This window comes from Stegostoma tigrinum, chromosome 20 (genome assembly GCF_030684315.1).
Source record: "Stegostoma tigrinum isolate sSteTig4 chromosome 20, sSteTig4.hap1, whole genome shotgun sequence".
Lineage (NCBI taxonomy): Eukaryota > Metazoa > Chordata > Chondrichthyes > Orectolobiformes > Stegostomatidae > Stegostoma > Stegostoma tigrinum.
This window is the reverse complement of record NC_081373.1, coordinates 56,011,338-56,031,705: the sequence shown is the minus strand read 5'-3', so window position 1 is coordinate 56,031,705 and position 20,368 is coordinate 56,011,338. Positions and strand designations below refer to the sequence as shown.

Below are 20,368 nucleotides of genomic sequence, written 5' to 3'. Positions count from 1 at the left end.
CAGCAAGGTGTTCGATAAGGTTCCCCACAATAGGCTATTGTACAAAATGCGGAGGAATGGAATTGTGGGAGATATAGCAGTTTGGCTAGCTGAAAGAAGACAGATGGTGGTAGTTGATGGGAAATGTTCATCCTGGAGACCAGTTACTAGTGGTGTACCGCATGGGTCGGTGTTGGGTCCACTGCTGTTTGTCATTTTTATAAATGACCTGGATGAGGGCGTAGAAGGATGGGTTAGTAAATTTGCAGAGGACACTAAGGTCGGTGGAGTTGTGGATAGTGACGAAGAATGCTGTAGGTTGCAGAGAGACATAGATAAGCTGCAGAGCTGGACTGACAGGTGGCAAATGGAGTTTAATGCAGACAAGTGTGAGGTGATGCACTTTGGTCGGAGTAACCAGAAGGCAAAGAACAGGGCTAATGGTAAGATTCTTAGCAGTGTAGATGAGCAGAGAGATCTCGATGCCCATGTACACAGATCCTTGAAAGTTGCCACCCAGGTTGACAGGGCTGTTAAGAAGGCATACAGTGTTTTAGCTTTTATTAATAGAGGGATTGAGTTCCGGAACCACGAGGTTATGGTGAAGCTGATCAAATCTCTGGTGCGGCCGCACTTGGAGTACTGTGTACAGTTCTGGTCACTGCATTATAAGAAGGATGTGGACGCTTTGGAAAGGGTGCATAGGAGATTTACTAGGATGTTGCCTGATATGGAGGGAAGGTCTTACGAGGAAAGGCTTAGGGACTTGGGGCTGTTTTCATTAGAGCGAAGAAGGTTGAGAGGTGAATTAATTGAAACATATAAAATAATCAGAGGGTTAGATAGGGTGGATAGGGAGAGCCTTTTTCCTAGAATGGTGACGGCGAGCATGAGGGGGCATAGCTTTAAATTGAGGGGTGAAAGATATAGGACAGATGTCAGAGGTAGTTTCTTTACTCAGAGAGTAGTAAGGGAATGGAATGCTTTGCCTGAAATGGTAGTAGATTCGCCAACTTTAGGTACATTTAAGTCGTCATTGGATAATCATATGGACGTACATGGAATAGTGTAGGTTAGATGGGCTTGAGATCGGTATGACAGGTCGGCACAACATTGAGGGCTGAAGGCCCTGTACTGTGCTGTAATGTTCTATGTTCTATGTTTTGTTTTCTGGTGCTAAGTTTTTGTTTTTCATGTGAGCCCCTATGCAAATACATCAGGAAAAGCATCAACTGAAATTTTCTTGGCAGACATTCAACAAAAAAGAAAGTATTTGCATTTATACCTTTTAAATTTCAAGATGTACTTTGTTAGGCCAATGTGTCTGGTTAGAGGAATAGAATGCCTCTGCCCTATAAAGCAATAGTGTTGGATGTGGTGATTGTACTGTTTTGACTGTTTGGTCATTGCTCTGAACTGTTCATTAAAAATCCAATGGCACAAGATTCAATAGTCCTGATTTTTGGTTTACAGTAGACCCAAATATGTTGAAAATGTAGTGGGTTGGACACAATTTATTTTAAAGCAGAAGCTGAGAGTCAGGATGATATAAAAATCAAAATGAGAAATTGCAGAAAACAAGTAATTAAACAATTGGTGAGTATTTGGTGGTTCTAAATGATCAAACCATGGACAAAAGAGCTGAACTCGAGATTGATTGCCCTTGACATCAAAGGTTGCACAGTGGTTAGCACTGCTGCCTCCCAGCACCAGGGACCTAGGTTCAATCCCTGCCTCACGTGACTACCTCTGCGCAGTTTTCACATATTCTTGCCGTCTCAGTGTGGGTTTTCGCTGGATGTCCAGTTTCCTCCCACAATGCATGTTAAGTGGATTGGCTGTGAGAAATTGCCCATAGTGTCCAGGGATGTGCAGGCTAGGTGGATTAGCCATGGAAAAACAGGGTTACAGGGATAGGGTGGTTGACTGGCGTACCCTCTTCAGAGGGTAGGTGTGGACTCGGGTGAATGACCTGCTTACACTCTGTTTGGATTCTACAGATTCTGTTCTGTGGATTTAACTGAGTGTGAAATCAAGGAGCCCTAGCAAAACTGAATTCACTGGGGGTCATTGGAACAACTCTGTAGCAGTTAGAATCATACCTAGCTAGGATTACCTGATGAGGAGAGGCTAGAAAAGCTGGAACAATCTGCATTGAAGATAACAAAGTGTGGAGCTGGATGAACACAGCAGGCCAAGCAGCATCTCAGGACCACAAAAGCTGACGTTTCGGGACTAGACCCTTCATCATTAAAGTTTAGAAGAATGAGTGGCGTTCTTACTGAGATGTAGAAAATTAAGACATGTGTGAGCACTGAAAGAATACCTTGCTGGAGAGAATGAAACCCGGGGGAACAGTGTAAAATTAAAGGGTGCCCCCATTGATTGAATTTTTTTCTGTTAGAGGGTCTTTGGCACTCTCTTCCCCACAGAGCAGTGGAGGCAATCATTGAATAATTTTGGTTCAGAGGTGGATAGGGGTATTGACAAAGGAGTCAAAATTTAATCACGGTAAGTATTATGTGTGCATGTTAGCTCATTATGTTGCTGCTCAAATTAAAATGATTGCCTTCACCCTTTAACTTTAAGGAAATACAGGGCCTCCATTGTCTAGTGTGCAAGAGAAAAGGCACTTCCTTGTCCAACCAGAAAGGTCTCTTGTAATTAATAAGATATTGCTAATTGCAAGTTAGCAACTAGTTACAGGGTACATTGATGTGATAAATATTGCTACAGAGACTTTGAGGAGGTACAGATGTTACGTCTCACTCTTTCAAGTTCTTAAGTTATTCCCATAAGTCCATATGACATCATCATTGTGGATAGTGCTTATGGTATTCCTCAGTATTAATGATTTCAAACCCATATACGACACTTGTCCTCCAAGTTTATTTTGCCTTTGTAAATGTTACGTGTCATTAGAGCTAACTAAACAAGTATTGACATCTCAGAGATGCAAACGTTGGTAGAAATAACTTTAGGAAATGTGACTACTGGCCAAAAGTGCCCACCATTTATGGAAGTTCCAAGGGTGCTGCAGGACAAGAGGAACATCATAAGCCATGTAAATATGGAATCTAATGAATGCAATAGAAAGTGGAATGTTTAAAGAGATCTGGGGTGGAAACAGAGTTAGACCATTGCAGACCCCCCCTGTACATCCCATTGGATGCAATGTGTTGGTCTCTCAGCTGGTGCAGTACCTTCACCAAGCTGGTACACTTGATTATTAAGCTGGGCTGAGGTGTGTTAGATGATAAAGCTGTTCAAGGTATGCTTCCGTCTGGGAGCCATTCACTGTAGTTCAGACAGATTGTGCTACAACATCCTGACATGCTGATGAACAAGGGAAATGGGAGCAGTTGCCCAAGAGGAAAGATGAGGTAATTGAGCTGGATGAAGCTCTCCTTGACAGAACTCGGCTGCATCGCAATGCAGACAGTACCGGATTGACACTTGGTTCCAGTAGATGCCAGCTGTGTGAGAAGACCATTATGGACTCTTAAGGTCAAGATGCCAGCATTTGGTTTGCATTGTGGGTGTGAACTGCGGCCTGTTTCCTTTTGTTGGCAGTCAATAAAAGCTCATGTTTGTTCTTAACTGAATGCTTGCTAGTATGTAATGTTCTCCTACTGGACAAAGACAAAATGTAGGTTTCCAGTGGGCATTGGGGAAAAATTAGTGGGGAATCAGAGAAGGCCTTCTGATGGTAAGTGTCTAAGAATGGGTAAAGTGTGTCAACTGATGGTTAAATAGTGAGGAGGGTGAGAAAATGGATTGTATGCACAAGGCAGTGTCAGACATGCTGGCCATGTGCTGTGAGCAGTGTGGCTGCTGTGCCATTACGCTGCTGATTAAGAGCAATGCTGAGTTGCCAATACTCATCCATGTGCACAGCACTCTTTTAAAGATGGTGCCAGTGATGTTAGTCTTTTGGTGGATGTCCGTTAAGTAGCAAGTCGTTCTGGGAACATTGAGTGGTAACATTGAAATAGAATCGGATATGAGGGACACCATAAATGTGAATGAGGTGGTTAATTAGGCATGTTTGATAAGATCTGTTGAGAAATTTTGCTGGCTTTACAAAGGGAATCCCTCCAAAAAAAAGTTGATGCAACTCATACTCAGCCAAAGATGCATAAGATTCGGTCATCTGAAATGACCGTAATCTCGCTTATATGCACTTAGATGTAATAATAATTTAAGACTATAAGCTCGCATAACAATTTTATATGTTAGGCCATCTTGAATTGTTAGATTGTTTTTTGGGTTGCACCAACTGAAGATTTTTTTTAACCCAATCGCATTGTCCTGGGGAGTCTTTGGAGTCGTGTAAGATAATCGGAAGTTCAATTGCAGTGAAGTTTTCTAAAAGGTTTAAATGCATTAATGTCTCTTCAGTCATTTTCCTAACTTACTGCTGGGTGAGCAGCAGCCAACGGAAATGGAGAATCTGAAAGTAGCAGGCATAAAGGCCATTAGGGCTGGAACAGTTAATTACCACCATTTTTCCCCAGTCATGGGTAGATTTTTAGGAATATTTTGAATAGCAGCTGGAAGGCTCCATGGCTGAAAGTTAGTACAAGACTGTCAGTCATTCAGTGTTCCCTTCTGTTTCAAGCACAGGCCCTGCCAAATGGGTGCCATAATGATCTGAACCAATAGCGTCTTCAAATCGTTTTAGTGTCACTCCACCTAATTTTCACCTAAGTGGGAAAGGATAGCACACAATCAGCTCCAAATATATCTTACCAATTGAAAAAAGTAGGCAGGGCATAATTTCCAGTAACAATCCTGTCTATTTATTCTCCTGATTATTCAAATGTTAATTCGGATGCCCACATTATCTCTGTATGTGGCAATGAGAAATCATCTCAGAAGCAGTACCAAAATGTCTGTGATGTTTTCAATAGTTGCAGGTAATGGGTAAAGTTTCTTGTCACTTTTGAATATTTTGAAAGCCCTTGCTGTATCTGACAATGGATTCTGTAATTGAAATTTGCTTTATACTTAAGTCCCAGAAATGTTCGTCTTAAGTTAAAAATTGGCAATGACTCTGCCCAGATATGAAAAAGGAGGATTTTGTGATGTCCTGCTGAAGTCATAACTATCAATGAGAAGAGGCTGTGGAGTTTCCTGTGTAGGATTTTAAGCATATTCTCAATACACTTTGTGAATTCTTATTTTTCTCATTCTAGACTATCAAAATATGGTCGAACAGTTATATTCTCTATCCACCAACCTCAATACTTCATATTTAAGCTTTTTGATAGCCTGACATTGCTGTTGAATGGAAGAATGGTATATCATGGTCCAGCCAACACTGCATTACAGTACTTTTTATCTATTGGTGAGAAACACTTAAGCAGATGTTAACCGTATAGATTAAGATTAAGTGCAGAAAGTTTCGGGGCACTCAGTGGTAATTGCTTACACTCAGAGAGTGGTGAATCTTTGGATTATCTGTCCAGAGGAGAGTGGATGTTCATTCATTAGAAATGTTCAAAATTGAGATTGATAGATTTCTACACAATCAAATTACAAATAAATATGGGGATGCACAAAGCCATGCTAACTATCCCAAATGAGTCCTTGCCTCTCCAAATGCCTGTAGATTCTGTATCTCAGCATCCCCTCTAACAACTTAACAACCACAGATGTTATGCTCAATGGTCTGTAGTTTCCAGGCATTTCCCAGCAGCCTTTCTTAAATAATGGCACAACATTAGCCACCCTCCAATTTTTGAGCACTTTACCCGTGGCTGTTGATTATACAAATATCTCTGCTAGGGGCCCCTCAATTTTTTGCTTATCTTCTGACAAAGTCCTGGAATATACTTCAACAGGTCCCAGTTTTATTTTAATGCATTTTAAGACTTCCAGCATAATCTCATCTGTAATGTGGACTCTGTAATGTGGTCGCCCTGCAATAGGAAGGATATTATAAAATTGGGGAGGATTCAGAAGAGACTTTCCAGAATGTTGCCAGGACTGGAGTGTTTACATTATAAGCAGAGGCTGGATAGGCTGGGATATTTTTCACTGGAGCGTTGGAGGTTGATGGGTGACGTTGTAGAGGTTTATAAAATCATGAGGGGCATAGATAAGGTCTTTTGCCTAGAATGCAGGAGTTTAAAACCAGGGGGCATATTTTTGGGTGAGAGGAGAAAAATTTAAAAGGGACATTTGGGATGACTTTTTCATACTGAGGGTGTTTTGTATGTGGAATGCCAGAGTAAGTGGTCGATGCAGTTACACTTACAATATTTAAAAAGACACTTGGCCAGGTAAAAGAATACGAAAGCTTTAGCGGTATATAGGCCAAACATAGGCAAGTGGATTAGTTTAGTTTGGGAAACTTGGTCAACATGGAATGGATTGAACTGAGCTTCTGTTTCTGTGTCAAATGATTCTATGACTCTATAACTGTGCACAATTGTCCATGCTAACCAGATATACCAAATTAATCTAATCCCTTTGCCAGCATTTGGCCCTTATTCCTCTAAACCCTTCCTATTCATAATTCGATCCAGATGCCTTTTAAATATTGTAATTGTACCAGCCTCCATCACTTCCTCTGGTAGTTCATTCCATACATGCACCACCTTCTGTGTGAAAAAGTTTCCCCTTAGGTCCCTTTGGCAATATTTACCCTCTCACCTTTACCTATGCCCTCTAGTTTTGGACTCCCCATCCCTGGTGAAACAACCATGACTATTCACCTTATCCATGCCCCTCACAATGATGTAAGGTCATCCCTCATCCTCCAATGCTCCAGTGAAAATAGCCCCAGCCTATTCAGCCTGTCCCTATAGCTCAAAGCCTCTAACCCTGGCAACATACTTGTAAATCTTTTCTGAACCCTTTCAAGTTTAACAACATCTTTCCTAAAGCAGGGAGGCCAGAATTGAATGCAGTATTCCAAATATTATAAATCACAAATAGCAAGAGCCCCAACAATGATTCCTCTGGGACTCACAGTTGGAAATACACCCCTCAGTTGTCACTCTCTGCTTCTTGCTCCTCAGCCAATTGTGGATACACTTTGCTAAATTTCCTCAGATCCAGTTGGCTTTGCTATCAGTCTCCAATGCAGCCTTATCATAAGCCTTGCTGAAGTCCCAGTCGACCTACATCAAAAACATTGCCCTCATCTATCTCCCAAACCTCTTTGAAAAATACATGTTAGTAAGCCATGACCACCTTTAATAAAATCATGCTGAAGTTCTTGATTAATCCCTTCCTGTCCAAATGCAGATTAATTTTGTCCTGCTGAATTTCCTCATATTGAAACCCTGTTATCCCGTTGCTTTTCTGAATAAAAATGACAAAGCAGCAGGTGTAGAAAAAGGCTCTACCAACTTTAACTTTCAAGAACTGAGAAGCTTAATAATCATTTCAGAGTTTTAGGTTCTCCCGTAAGGAAATTAGGCCCCTGATATAACAGCCATAAGTGTCTGTCTACATAAACTACTGAAACAGCATTCTCTTCAAAGAAACCTGCAATTATTATGGATATCCAACCCCAGCTATCTCAAATCCAAATTAGGAGTGGGAAAGACTTCCTCCTTCACTGAACTATCAAGGACACACAAACTGATAATTACTGTCTTGAAGTTTTTGAGTAGATTTGTAGCTTGGGTTGTGGATGAGGTTGTAGACATGCTCACCGAGCTGGTGTGTTTGTTTGCAGAAGTTTTGTCATCCTGCTAGGTAATATTGTTAGTGCACCTCAGGTGAAATGTTGGTGTTCTGTCCCGCTTGTTATTTACATTCCTCAGTTTGCTAGGCTGGTGGGCATTACTTCTGATTCTGTTTCTCAGTGGTTTGTGTAGTGGATCCAGTTCAATGTGTTTGTTGATTGATCAGATAGGGTCAGATATCAGAGTAGCCCACAAACCAACAACCACCCTACGTCATCTCCTGATGAATGTAAAGGATCCCATACCCACAACCAATAAAACTAACATAATATACAAAATACTATGTAAGGACTGTGAGAAACATTACATAGGCCAACCTGGAAGAAAACTGACAATAAGGATACACAAACACTAATTAGCCACAAGAGACATGACCAATTCTCGCTGGTCTCAATACACATGGACGAAGAAGGACATGAATTTGACTGAGACAACACATCCATAATAGCATGGGCCAAACAGAGACATGCCAGGGACTTCCTGGAGGCTTGGCATTCCAACCAGAACTCCTTTAACAAACACATTGAGCTGGACCCAATATACAAACCACTGAGAAACAGAATCAGAATTAATGCCCACCAGCCGAGCAAACCGAGGCATGTAAATAACAAGCGGGACAGTGCTTCACTGGAGACGTACTGAAGATGTTACCCAGCCAGGTGATAAAATTCTGCAATCAAACACACCGGCTTGGTGAGCAAATCTATAACCTCAACCATTCTTTTGGTTTAATACCAGTAGAAGGGCACTGCCTTCCCTAATTATATTTTTCCTGAACATGTGCAATGTGACTGATGTAGCATTAGATCTTTCAGGATAAGTGTATCTTTGCCCAAACCCACAAAAGTTTGCTGCTGGTCTATAAAAATTGATTACGTACTAGCAGAGGTTTAGAAACACACCTTTTCAAAACTAAACCATGATGATTGCAGATAGAGAGGAACAAAATTACTTGTTTGAACGTGTCTCTCCTCCTCTTTCTGTAACAGTAGGAAAGCCTTAAAGAGGGGTATAAAGTAATCAGTTTCTTCAAAATTCTCAGGTACTTGATACTGCAAGGAAAATCCAGTATATAAGTATTGGTGTTGTGTCTTTTGTTTCAGGCTATGAGTGTGAAACCTTCAACAATCCAGCAGATTTCTTTTTAGATGTTATTAATGGAGACTCCATTCCAGTTGTCACTAATAGTAAAGAAAATCGTCAGCTGGCAGTAGGTTTAGACAATGAAAATTCAGGTACTTATGCTGATATTTCAGAAATTTTGTTAATTATTCCTCCTAAAACTAATGATTTTTCATCTACAGAAAAATGAAAAATGTTATGGTTAACTTTTTGAACTTAAAACTGGAGAAAGAAAATTATGTGTTTCATTATGTGCATCCTAATCCAGGAGTTCATATTATTGGAACGTTAGGATGGGGAGTTTGGCCAAACAGAGCATCGTAACCAGTTTGATTCTCTGCAATGTTAAAATGCTACACACTCTTGTACTGAACTCTATTCACGTTCCCAAAGCAAATGTCAGGTCGCAGAACTGCCAGTGTTACAAACTTGTAAAATTTATTCTTCTGATCTCTTTTGAATAGCTAATAATGGATACTGCCAAGTAACTTCAGTTTTTCTAAGTAAACTGAAATCCCAAAATTTTCTTTCAGTACTATTTTAGGTAGGTATAGCCAAACGAATGACAGGGAAAAAGAGATTCATGTGCACATGGAGCAGGTAATAGATAAGAAAGTAGGAGTAAATTACTGCAAATGGTGCAATCTGTATTGAAAACAACAAATGTTGGAGACCACAGCAGGTCAGATAACGCCCACGGAGAGAGAACAAGCTCACATTTTGAAGCTATATGACTCTTCATTACAGCTAACTTGATGTGTGAAGTGGACAGCATTTAAGCTATAGTTTGGGAGTGGCAGGGTTGGGGAAGCGGGTGTAGGGTGCTGTTGGAGAAAAAGACCCTTGAACTTTTCAGAATAGAGTTGGATAAATACATCCAGGGATTGCAACTTTACTTGGATGCTGAGGTAGAGGTTTGTTATTTATCTTCTATTTACATAGAAGTTATAACAGGTGTTTGCCCCAACCTCATACTACTTCTCATCACACTCCCGATCTTAGCTGCTTCCTGCTCTGTTATTTCCCCTCTCCTTCAACCAGTAATCCAACAATTTTTAAATATTGATAAATATTTTTAAAATCACAAACTCCCAGCAATGGAAACCACAACATTACAACCTTTACTGTATAAACAAATTTTCTTCCTCTCTTAATTTATCCTGAATCTCTCACATTCAATCTTCTACCCATGTGCTTCATTCACTGGAAACTGTCTGATCCCATATTTCTTGTCTCCGCAATTGTAAATATTTTTACCATTTCATCCTACCATTATCATATCATCACCATTTCATTTAGGGCGGCATAGTGGCTCAGTGGTTAGCACTGCTACCTTAAAGTGCCAGGGACCTCGGTTTGATTCCACCCTCAGGTGACTGTCTGTGTGGAGTTTGCATGTTCTCCCTGTGTCTGCGTGGATTTCCTCCAGGTACTCCGGTTTCTTCCCACAATCTGAAGACGTGCAAACTAGGTGGATTGGTCATGCTAAATTGCCCATTGTGTTCAGGGATTTGTGGCTTAGGTGGGTTATAGGAGGATGGGTTTGGATAGGATGCTCCAAGGGTCGGTGTGAACGAAATGGGCTAAGTGGCCTGTTTCCACACTAGGGATTCTATTCTAGCTATTCTATCCTTTATCTTTGATTTAAAGTGAACAGTTTCATTTTTTTTTGTCTTTTTTTGGATTTGAATGTCCTCATTCTAAACAATTGTCCTTCTGAATCGACATTGTCATCTCTCTACTTCTCAACTTTCTACCTGTAGCACAGAGTCCAGTATTGCACACCTTTCTAAAGCCTTATGGACTTGAACCAACTTCAAAACCAGAAGGCACATGGTCAGCCTTTAGTTTATGCTACTTTCAGAAATAATCACCAGACAAAGCAAAGAGGTTTTAATTATTGTTTTGTGGTTAAATGGAAGTTGACATGGATCGAATTTGTGATATGATCTAGAAGAGGATGAAATGATTTTTAATGTTAGGGCTTCAATACCATTTTCACTTCTCTTCAAACAGTTCTTCCGTTTGTCAAAACAAATGGCCTGATATATATTATATCTTTTACTTTAAAAAGGGATGAAATTATCATAGGCATAGCTGGCACCTGACTGTATAGATCAGGATTGTTTCTGTTTCAATCTCCAGCTAAATGCACCTCAGTTGAATTATGCCGGCATTGATCCCTTTAGGGAGAAAAGCAAAGGGTTCCTTTGCCCATTTGCCTACAGAAAACATGTATTTTGTAGATGTTGTTTGAGGACAGAATTGGGTATAGTGGTGCCACTGCCACTAACTGAACAACCCGCTGATAGTCACTACCTTGTCTCTGCATGAGGACCAATGTTTAAACAAAACAGTGAAGAGATATTTACATGTTCATACCTGCAGCTTCTGTTCAAATGTTGTGTGACTGTATGGGTACCACAACTAATCCTGATTGTTCCTTCTGAACAACTTCCACACACCAGCTTTCTAGTTTCTCATCCTTGATTTCAAATTCCTTCCTGAAAGTAGCAAATAAAGCCCCTCAAATTATAGAAGGGGGTGCCAGCAAAGAAGAAACTATAGGTTGTTCGTTTGACATCTATTGTGCAGAAGATGTTAGAGTTTTTCCACTTAATAAGACGTTCAGATAATTGGAAAGAGCCAGTATTTTGGTCCAAGGGAAATCGTGCTTAACAATTTATTCAAGCTCTTTGAAGGAACAAAATGGCCTGTGGTTAAAGGGGAGCACGTAGATGTACCATATTTGGACTTGCAGAAGGTGTTTGATAGGGTGCTATATTATTGTGGAAAATAAAAAGCTCATGGTGTAGGTAGTGGCATATTAGCATTGATTGAAGATTGGGTCAGGGCTAGAGTATGCATAAATGAATCTTTGATTTGCAAGATGTAATGAGAAGTGGTCTGCAGGGTTTTGTGCTGGAGTCTCGACATTTTACAATTGGCTTGAATGACTTAAATGAGAGGGCTGAAAGAATGATGGCTAAGTTTCCAGGCACCACCAAAATATGTAGGAATGTATGTTATGACGAAGAAGTAAGGAAGTTGCAGATGGTTATAAATGGGTTGAGTGTATGGGCAGAAGTCTGACTGATGGAATATAATATGGAAAAGTGTGAAGTTGTTCACTTTGGCAGAATGAATCAAAAAATAGTCTCACTTAAGTGGAGAGTGACTGCAGAATTTTAATGGACAGAGGGATTTAGGTGTTCTGGTGCATGAGTCAAGAAGTTAGTCTGCATGTGTAGCATGTAATTAAGAAGGCATGCCGTGCTTTCTTACAAGGAATAGAACATTGTAGTAGTGATAAAAACAAAATGCTGGAGAAAATCAGCAGGTCTGGCAGCATCTGTGGAAGGAGAAACTGAGTTAATCTTTCAAGTCCAATAACACTGTTGGGCCACACAGTGGCTCTGTGGTTAGCATTGCTGCCTCACAGTGCTAGGAACCAGCATTCAATTCCATGTCAGGTGACGATGTGGAGTTTGCACATTCTTACCATGTCTGTGTGGGTTTTCTCTTACAGTCCAAAGATGTACAGGTTAAGTGGGATTGGCCATGGGAAATGCAGTGTGTTACAGGGATATGGTAAGGGGGTAAGACTGAGCAGGCTACTCTTTGGAGGTAAGGTGTAGATTTGATGGGCTTTCTTCCACATTTAAAGGATTCTGTGATTCTAAAAGATACTGATAGTTCAGATGAGATTATCAGAATGTGAGAATGGCAGAACCATGGTGTGTCTCTTGCCAGACTTGAAAGGACAGACACTGGGATGATGGGAGGGAGAAAGGACATAGTAACAAGCTTAAAATAGGGAAGAAATGGTTCACAGTTTGAAAGTATTGAACTCAATATTAGGTCCAAAAGTTGTAAATTGTCGAGTCTGAAGATGCGATGTTGATCCTTCAGTTTGCTGTTTGATTCACTGGAACACTGCAGCATGCCAAGGATGCAGTGCTAAAATGTCTGGCTACGGGAAAGTCAGGGTCATGCTTGCACATAGACCAGAGGTGTTCCACAAACTGGTCACCCAGCATGAGTTTGGTTTCTCCAATGTAGAATGGGCCACAATGGTGCAATGAATGCAGTATATAAGATTGGAGGAGCTACATATGGAATACTGCTTTTTGTTTCATCTCTACTTCCTCCAATCTTGTGTATTGTATTCACTTCAACCAATATGGCTCACTCTAGACTGAAGAAACCAAACACTGACATTTTTCCCCTTTCTTTTAGCTTGTTATCATGCCCTTTCTCCCCTGCCCCCACTGTCTGCCTTTCAAATCTGACAGGAGACACACTATTTTTCTGCCTGTCCCACATTCCAATCACTTAATTTGAACTGTCAGCATCTTTTATTCCCCAGGATCCTAAACTCCCTACCCCACCACTGCCTGTCCCCCTTAACTACAGCATAAATGCTATCACCTCCAGACTTTACTTCAGCTGTGATGGAGAATCATCTATACTTGAAATGTTAGTTTGCTGTCACTCCATGGATGCTGCCTGAACTACTGTGATCTCCAGCTTTTGGTCTTCTTAGTAGATAAGAACCAACGGGTTGTTAGACCAGTTCTTCAAGTACGTAAGGATTTGTCAGTATCTTTACTTATTACAATCAAGCACTAGTCCTTGGTATTTCCTTGCTATTAAAAGAGAGGATTTGGTAAGTTCACTTCAGAAGATTGAATTTGTAAACATTTCATCATCAAAGATTGAGTGGCTGTATGAAGGACAGTTTACCCATTATCACCCACTATTAATTATATGTGGAAATTAACATTGGCCCAAGTCTCTTGCAATTACAGCTTCTTATCCCTGGATTCATTATATTGTATCAGTTGCACACAATTTCTAAGCCTTTTCCTCATCCATACCATTATGTTTGCTGATATAAGGACTGAATACTCCTCTTGATTAGTGCGTGGTGGAGTTTGGATATCGCTTGTTGCCGTAGATTTACTACTAAGCCACTACGATTTCTTCTGAGTGCCCTAATTCACTGTGTTTAGCGGCTTTGCACTGTTTATACCTTCTTTCATACCTCTGCCACCATTGTAAGGAAGGGAAATAAAGTGTTAGTGCATGTTTTAAAAGTCTGCACCTACATAAAAGCCAATGCCCTGTTTTTCGCCAAGCTTCACTTAGTCATCTGCAGTGATATGCAAGTGTACCTCCTTCTTAAATGGATGAGTTAAAATCATTGCCCCAGTCTACAAATTCTTCTTGGGTCTGCCCTATATTAGAAATTCCTTTCAATTTTGCATATCCTTCATTTTCTGGTCCTCCTACTCTATCACAGATAAATTTAATATAGAAAAATCACTGCATTTTGATCACGGATTCTTTAACTGTCCAGACCCTACTTTTAGAATGCCTTTCCCAATCTTTAGCATCAATCTAACTCTAATTATCTAAAATCATCCTCCAAATCCAGGCACCTTTCTTAAACATTCTACAAAGGAGTGATACTTGCTTCCTTTCTTTGTGAAGCACCTAAGAATGCTTTTTAACATTAAAAGTGCTAGGTAATTAGAATTTTTCATGAATAGTTATTATTTTCAGAACAAAATACTGAAATCCTCAAATTCTTATATATGAACTGACCAACTCAGCAGGTCAGGCAGTACCTCTGGACAAAAATGTGGTTAACGTTTTGGGTCTGTTGCCTTTCAAGGTGAAATCCTAATATTTTTGTAGATTTGCTAATTCTTTCAGTTGCAGGAAAATCAACCTCAGATACGGAACAAGAAAAAACCTTTGCAGAGAAGCTGGCTGAATCCTATATGAAATCAAGCCAATATCAAGAGACAGTGGAAATGCTTATGCAGATAGATGCGATTAGGGTTGATAGAGGAATAAAAGAAATACAAATGCAGTCAATTACATATACAACAAGCTTCTTAAATCAACTTTTCTGGGTTAGTAACCGGATATTTAAGAACTTTATTCGAAACCCGCAGTCATCTATTGCTGAGGTGAGACGAATTAAATACAAACTGATTTAAGCACTTGTTTAAATATATGAGAATTTTGTGCGTACCTCTGCTGAAGTGACTTAACATTACTTCTACAATCTCAATGCAGGTTTTTCTTAATAGTCTTCTGGGATTGTTTCTTGGTGCGATTTATTTTGGACTAAAACTTGATTCAAGTGGAATTCAAAACAGGTACATAGATAATTCATTGTGGAAAAGGATTTGTTAACTTCTTGCAGTTTACCAGCTTGTTTGCCTCCTGAGAATGATCAGGACATGAAAAAAATCAAAGACGTGATCCTGGAATTTCTGAGTTAGTGAAAGAGACCAGTAGATAACTGTGCAACTGGCATGTGACCTGCCATGCGCATGGTGGAGTGGGTATTTGCTCAGGTGACACTGGATCTCATAGGACCCTGGATCTCTGCAATTGATCTGTCAGATATCTGTCATCTATCAGAATTTTGACACTTCTTTTCACCAAAAACTGAGATTACTAGCATTTTTAAGGAGCAAGACCTTGCAAGACCAACTGGAAAATCCAAGAATTTACAGGGACTCAGTGAAACCTTCTACCGATTGCTTTCCAATGGATTTAGCCATATTCCTGTGGCCTCCTAGCAGGAGTTTAATAGAATACACTAATTCATCCAATCACTCTATCCATTCATAATATATTATAAATAATTAATCTACACAGATTTCTTACTGGCTTTGACCATTATTATATTGCTATCTCCACATTTATAATGGAAATCAGTTTTGTAAGCATTTCAAACCCTACTGCTAATGTTAGCATTACAATAGCATTATGGATGGGAGAGTGTGAACACAATGTATGTTGCTTTTGGCAGTTCCCATTATAAAATAATTTTATGGTGGATATCTAAAAAGGAGATTATTTATGGTGCAACCTCACTTCAGAACTAGAGGGGTGCAAAGATCTTGAAGAAATATGAGCTGGAGGGAGTTACAGTGGGAGGAAGGCATGAGACTGTACGAAAGGTTCTGAAAATCAGATTTTTAGGTTTGTTAGAGTTCTGCCAAAGTGGGAACCATTGAGCAAACACAAATGGAGTAATCTAGAATGTGAGATCATAGTTATAAGATGAGGGGTAACAGTTTTAAAATAGATGACAAGAAATTACTTGTCTGAATTTTATGGAATTCACTACTCCAGAATGCGGCAGATGCACGAACATTAAATAAAATTAAGGAGGAGAAAGAGGAGTTGAGGCTGAAATGACATCAGCCATGATCGTATCAAATGGCGGAAGCGGCTGGAAGGGCTGAATTGCCTACTGCAGCCCCTAGTTCTTATGATCTAAAGCTGATTATTGAAAAAAGATTCATGAAAGTTAGGTATGGGTAACAGAATTCAAGGCACTGGCAGATAATATGCAGTCACATATTATGAGACATGGTGAATAGAGGGCAAAATTATTTATAGAACAGAAGACAAAATTATGAATAATTACATATAGATTTGTATTCTAGATTTGTAAAGCACCAAAATTAAGGTGTGCGTTCTATATTTTCTCTGGGTTATGTCCTATGTTGCACTTAAATTCAAAATGTGATCTTGTGATTAAAAGGTTTGGAGACCACTGATCTAAGTCATTTATATAAATTGTAAATAGCTGAGTTCCCATCACCAATCCTTGTGGCACACGCTCATTACATCATGCTGCTATGAAAAAGACCCTTGTATACCCTCTTGCTGCTTCCTGTTAGCCAAGTAATCTTCTTTCCATGTCACCATGCTTCCCTACACCATGAGCTTCTATTTTTCATAATCACTTTTGGTCTGGCACCATCAAATGCCTTCTGGAAATCTAAGTATAATACATCCACTTATTCTCCTTTATTCACAGCACCTATTATGGCCTCAAAGCACTCCAATAGCTTGGTCAATAGTTACATAAAATCATACTGACTCTGCCTGGTTACTTAGATAAGTTCAAAATACTCAGTTATAACTTAAATTCATCAATTGTACAGCACGGAAACAGATACTTCAGTCCCAACTCGTCCATGCTGATCAGATATCTTAAATTAATACAGTCATTTTTGACAGCATTTGACCCATGTCCCTCTAAATTCTTCCTATTTGTGTATCCATCCAGATGCCTTTTAAACATTGTAACTGTACTAGCCTCCACCACTTCCTCTGGCGGCTCATTCCATACACGCACCACTCTCTGCATGAAGAAGTTGCCCCTTAGGCTCCTTTTAAATTTTTCCCCACTCACCTTAAACTTATGCCTTCTAGTTTTGGACTCCTCTATGTTTGAAAAAGAAAATCTTGGTTATTCATCCTATCCGTGCTCCTCACAATTTTATAAACCTGTGTAAGGTAACCCCTCAGCTTCTGATGCTCCAGGGAAAATAGCCCCAAGCTATTCAGCCTCTCCCTTTCGTTCAAACCTTCCAACCCCAGCAACATCCTTGTAAATCTTGCTCGCTACCTTTTCAGGTTTCACAACACTTTTCCTATAGTAGGGAGACCAGACTGCACACAATTTCCCAAAAGTGGCCTAACCAATGTCCTGTACAGCCACAACATGACCTCCCAACTCCTTTACTCAGTGCACTGATCAATAAAGGCAAGCATACCAAATGCCTTTTTCGCTACCCTGTCTACCTGTGACTCCACCTTCAGGGAAATTTGATCCTGAACCCCAAGGCTTCTTTGTTCAGCAACACTCCCCAGGATTCTAACATTGAGAGCATAAGTCCTGCCCTGATTTGCCTTTCCAAAATGCAACATCTCATATTTATCTAAATAAACTCTACCCGTCATTCATTGGCCTATTTGATCAAGTTCCCTTGATCAAGTACCCATTGCACTCTGAGCTAACCTTCTTCACTGTCTATTACCCACCAATTTTGATGTCATCGGCAAACCTACTAACCATTCCTCCTATATTCACATCCAAATTATTCATATTTATGTTAAAAAGCGGTGAATCCAACACTTATGGCACATCACTGGTCACAGGCCTCCACTCCAAAAAAAAACAACCCTCCACTGAGATGTGAAGCTGGATCATACTTTGTTATCTTGGATACTCCAGCAGCTGCAGTTCCCATTATCTCTGATCCCCCTCCACTGAGATGTTATTGGGATAACATCTCATTGATTTCTATATTCTCTATAATTTAATGCTCTTTATCTGCTTACACAGAGGTATGCAGACACTGCCTTAAAACTTCCTGCCTGACTAGAATTAGGTATAAACTTTGTAAATCTTTATCTTCCTGCATAGGGGTATGTGGAAACTGTCTCAAATAAGATGAGGTGGGAAGCATTAGTAAAGACGTGAGACTTCTGAAATCCTGTAAAGTATGTAACTTCTGTTTCTGGTAAAGGGGCCAGGGCACTGAGTTTTGTTCAAGCCAGATACTTCGGCGGCTTGACATTACCTTCTATCACTTCGGCAACTTGAAATCATCCCCTGTCATTAGCAGTCACTTCGCGAACGATCAATACTGTATCCTGCTGTCTTTATGTTTTGGATATTGTAATTGTTTTTGTATCATGTCATTGTTCGATGTAGTGGTTGTTTCATGAATCATGCCATTGTGAGATGTAAAATTACTTTATGTATTATGCACTCGATAAGGTATAAAAAGCGGGGACTGTCCGTTGCTCAGGAAGAATTGTTTACGAGACTCTGCATTCTGTGCTGGGTTGAGTACAGTGATCCTCCACAGCTTGTACTTGCTTTGTATTAAAGGATTTGTGTTTTTCTAAACAGGTCAGTGTCTTGTTATTGCATCAAGTCTGCGAGAATCTCCGAAAACAAACCTAACACCACCATCACCTTCTGTCTCATATCTTCAAACCAATTTTATATCCATGTGAGCTAACCTTACTAACCAGTCTATCATGCAGAATCAACTTCTTTAATAGTAATTTCTAAAACTTTTCCTGTGATAGATATTAAGCTAACTGCAATTTCCAGCTTTCAACCTCTTCCCCTTTTTGAATAAAAGAAATATATTGACAATCTTTAAATCTAATGGAACAGTCCCAAATCAAGAGAAGTTTGGAAAGTTAAAAGCAATGCATCAACTATCTCACTCATCATTTCCTATAAGACCCTAGGAATGAAGTCTGTCAGGAAAGAGAATTTTCAGCTGTGGCACCAACAATTTACACAGTAGCGCTTCTCTGGTGATTATGATTTTCCTCGAGTTTCTCCTTCCCTTCTATTTCTTGACTTAATGTTGCTTCTAGGATGTTCCATGCATCTTTATAGTGAAGACTAATACAAAATGCCTGTTCAATTCCTCTCCATTTTCTTGCGTTCCATTATTAATTCTCCAGTCTGACTTTTTTTTGAATCAATACTTATTTTGTTAATTTTAATTTTATAAAAATTTATAGAAACTGCCATTACCTGTTTTTATATTTCTGGCAAACTTCCTCTTGGACTCTATTTTCCCTCATGATTAATTTCTTAAAATCATTTCTAATTTATTTTATATTCTGCTTAATCATCTGACCTGCCACTTGCATTTGCAAAGTTATCGTTTTTATTTCTTTAAGTCTGATATGATCTTTAATTTGTCTACTTAACCACAGATGGTGGGTCTGTCACTTCAAATTTCTTTTACTGGAATGTGTCTATACTGTATATTCTGAAATATCCTCTTAAATGTTTTACACTCCATCTCTATTAACCTACCTTTTAATTTAATTTGCCAATTCACTTTAGCCAATTCTGCTTTCGTACCTTCATAATTTATCTTTTTTTTGAGGCCTGAACCCACATATCTCTCCCCAAAACTGAATGTAAAATTTAACCATATTATGACTGCCGCTACCTAGGGGAAACTGGAGTCGTGCCTCAGGAGACTTCACTTTACTAAGATTATGGTGATGGAATTCTATCGTCTCTTTTACAGACACAGTCTTTCAAATGCCAGAGAAGATTTTCATTGCCCTTTCCTTCTTAGCAACCTTTCAAATGGCAGCTGGTGCCATTAATACTCACCACTCACCATCCACAGAAGAATCCACAAGCTGCTCGACAAGATGATAGAGGATTTCATTCTCTTCTCTCTGAGGAGGGAAGACTAGATGAAAAGTCACCTAAATTTACTAGGATAGTGGACTTTCTGATGTTACAGGACACATCAACCATACACATGTGGCTGTGTGGATCCCCAGACCAGTGAAGTGTGATACCACAACCACCAGAGCTGCCACACAATAAAAATATAGTTGGTTGATAATCACTTTTAGTGAATGCTTGTTATCCTGGAATGATGTGTGATGCTTTTGCCAAGCTGAGTCACCCATAAAGGCCAGACTTTTGGCCTGCGTATAATTCATGGCCCGTTTCCATTAATCCACTACCCACAATCGGAGGACCTTCAATGAGATTCATGCATTTAAATGGGTCTGCTAAAACATGTATTTAATTGCTTACATTGATTGGTATGATTGAATTCTTCTGTGCAATACAGACTTGATATGTGTTTGTGTTAGTATGTAGTCCCCTCCTGAACTTTGGTATTATGAAGGTGCCGATGCTACCACCTGGGAGGCAGAGGTCGTCTTGGAAGTTGGAA

The 20,368-nt window shown here is 39.7% G+C and overlaps 1 protein-coding gene across 1 annotated transcript in view; it reads left to right on the top strand.

Moving 5' to 3' along the window:
• The window catches only part of LOC125462063 (broad substrate specificity ATP-binding cassette transporter ABCG2-like), a 105,331-nt gene that overhangs the window by 42,625 nt on the left and 42,338 nt on the right, over window positions 1-20,368 (top strand). Inside the window, exons 6-10 of the mRNA XM_059652940.1 lie at window positions 5,178-5,329; window positions 8,786-8,917; window positions 12,036-12,041; window positions 14,547-14,785; window positions 14,895-14,977. Coding sequence (XP_059508923.1) covers window positions 5,178-5,329; window positions 8,786-8,917; window positions 12,036-12,041; window positions 14,547-14,785; window positions 14,895-14,977 — 612 coding nt within the window. The remainder of the gene's footprint in view (window positions 1-5,177; window positions 5,330-8,785; window positions 8,918-12,035; window positions 12,042-14,546; window positions 14,786-14,894; window positions 14,978-20,368) is intronic.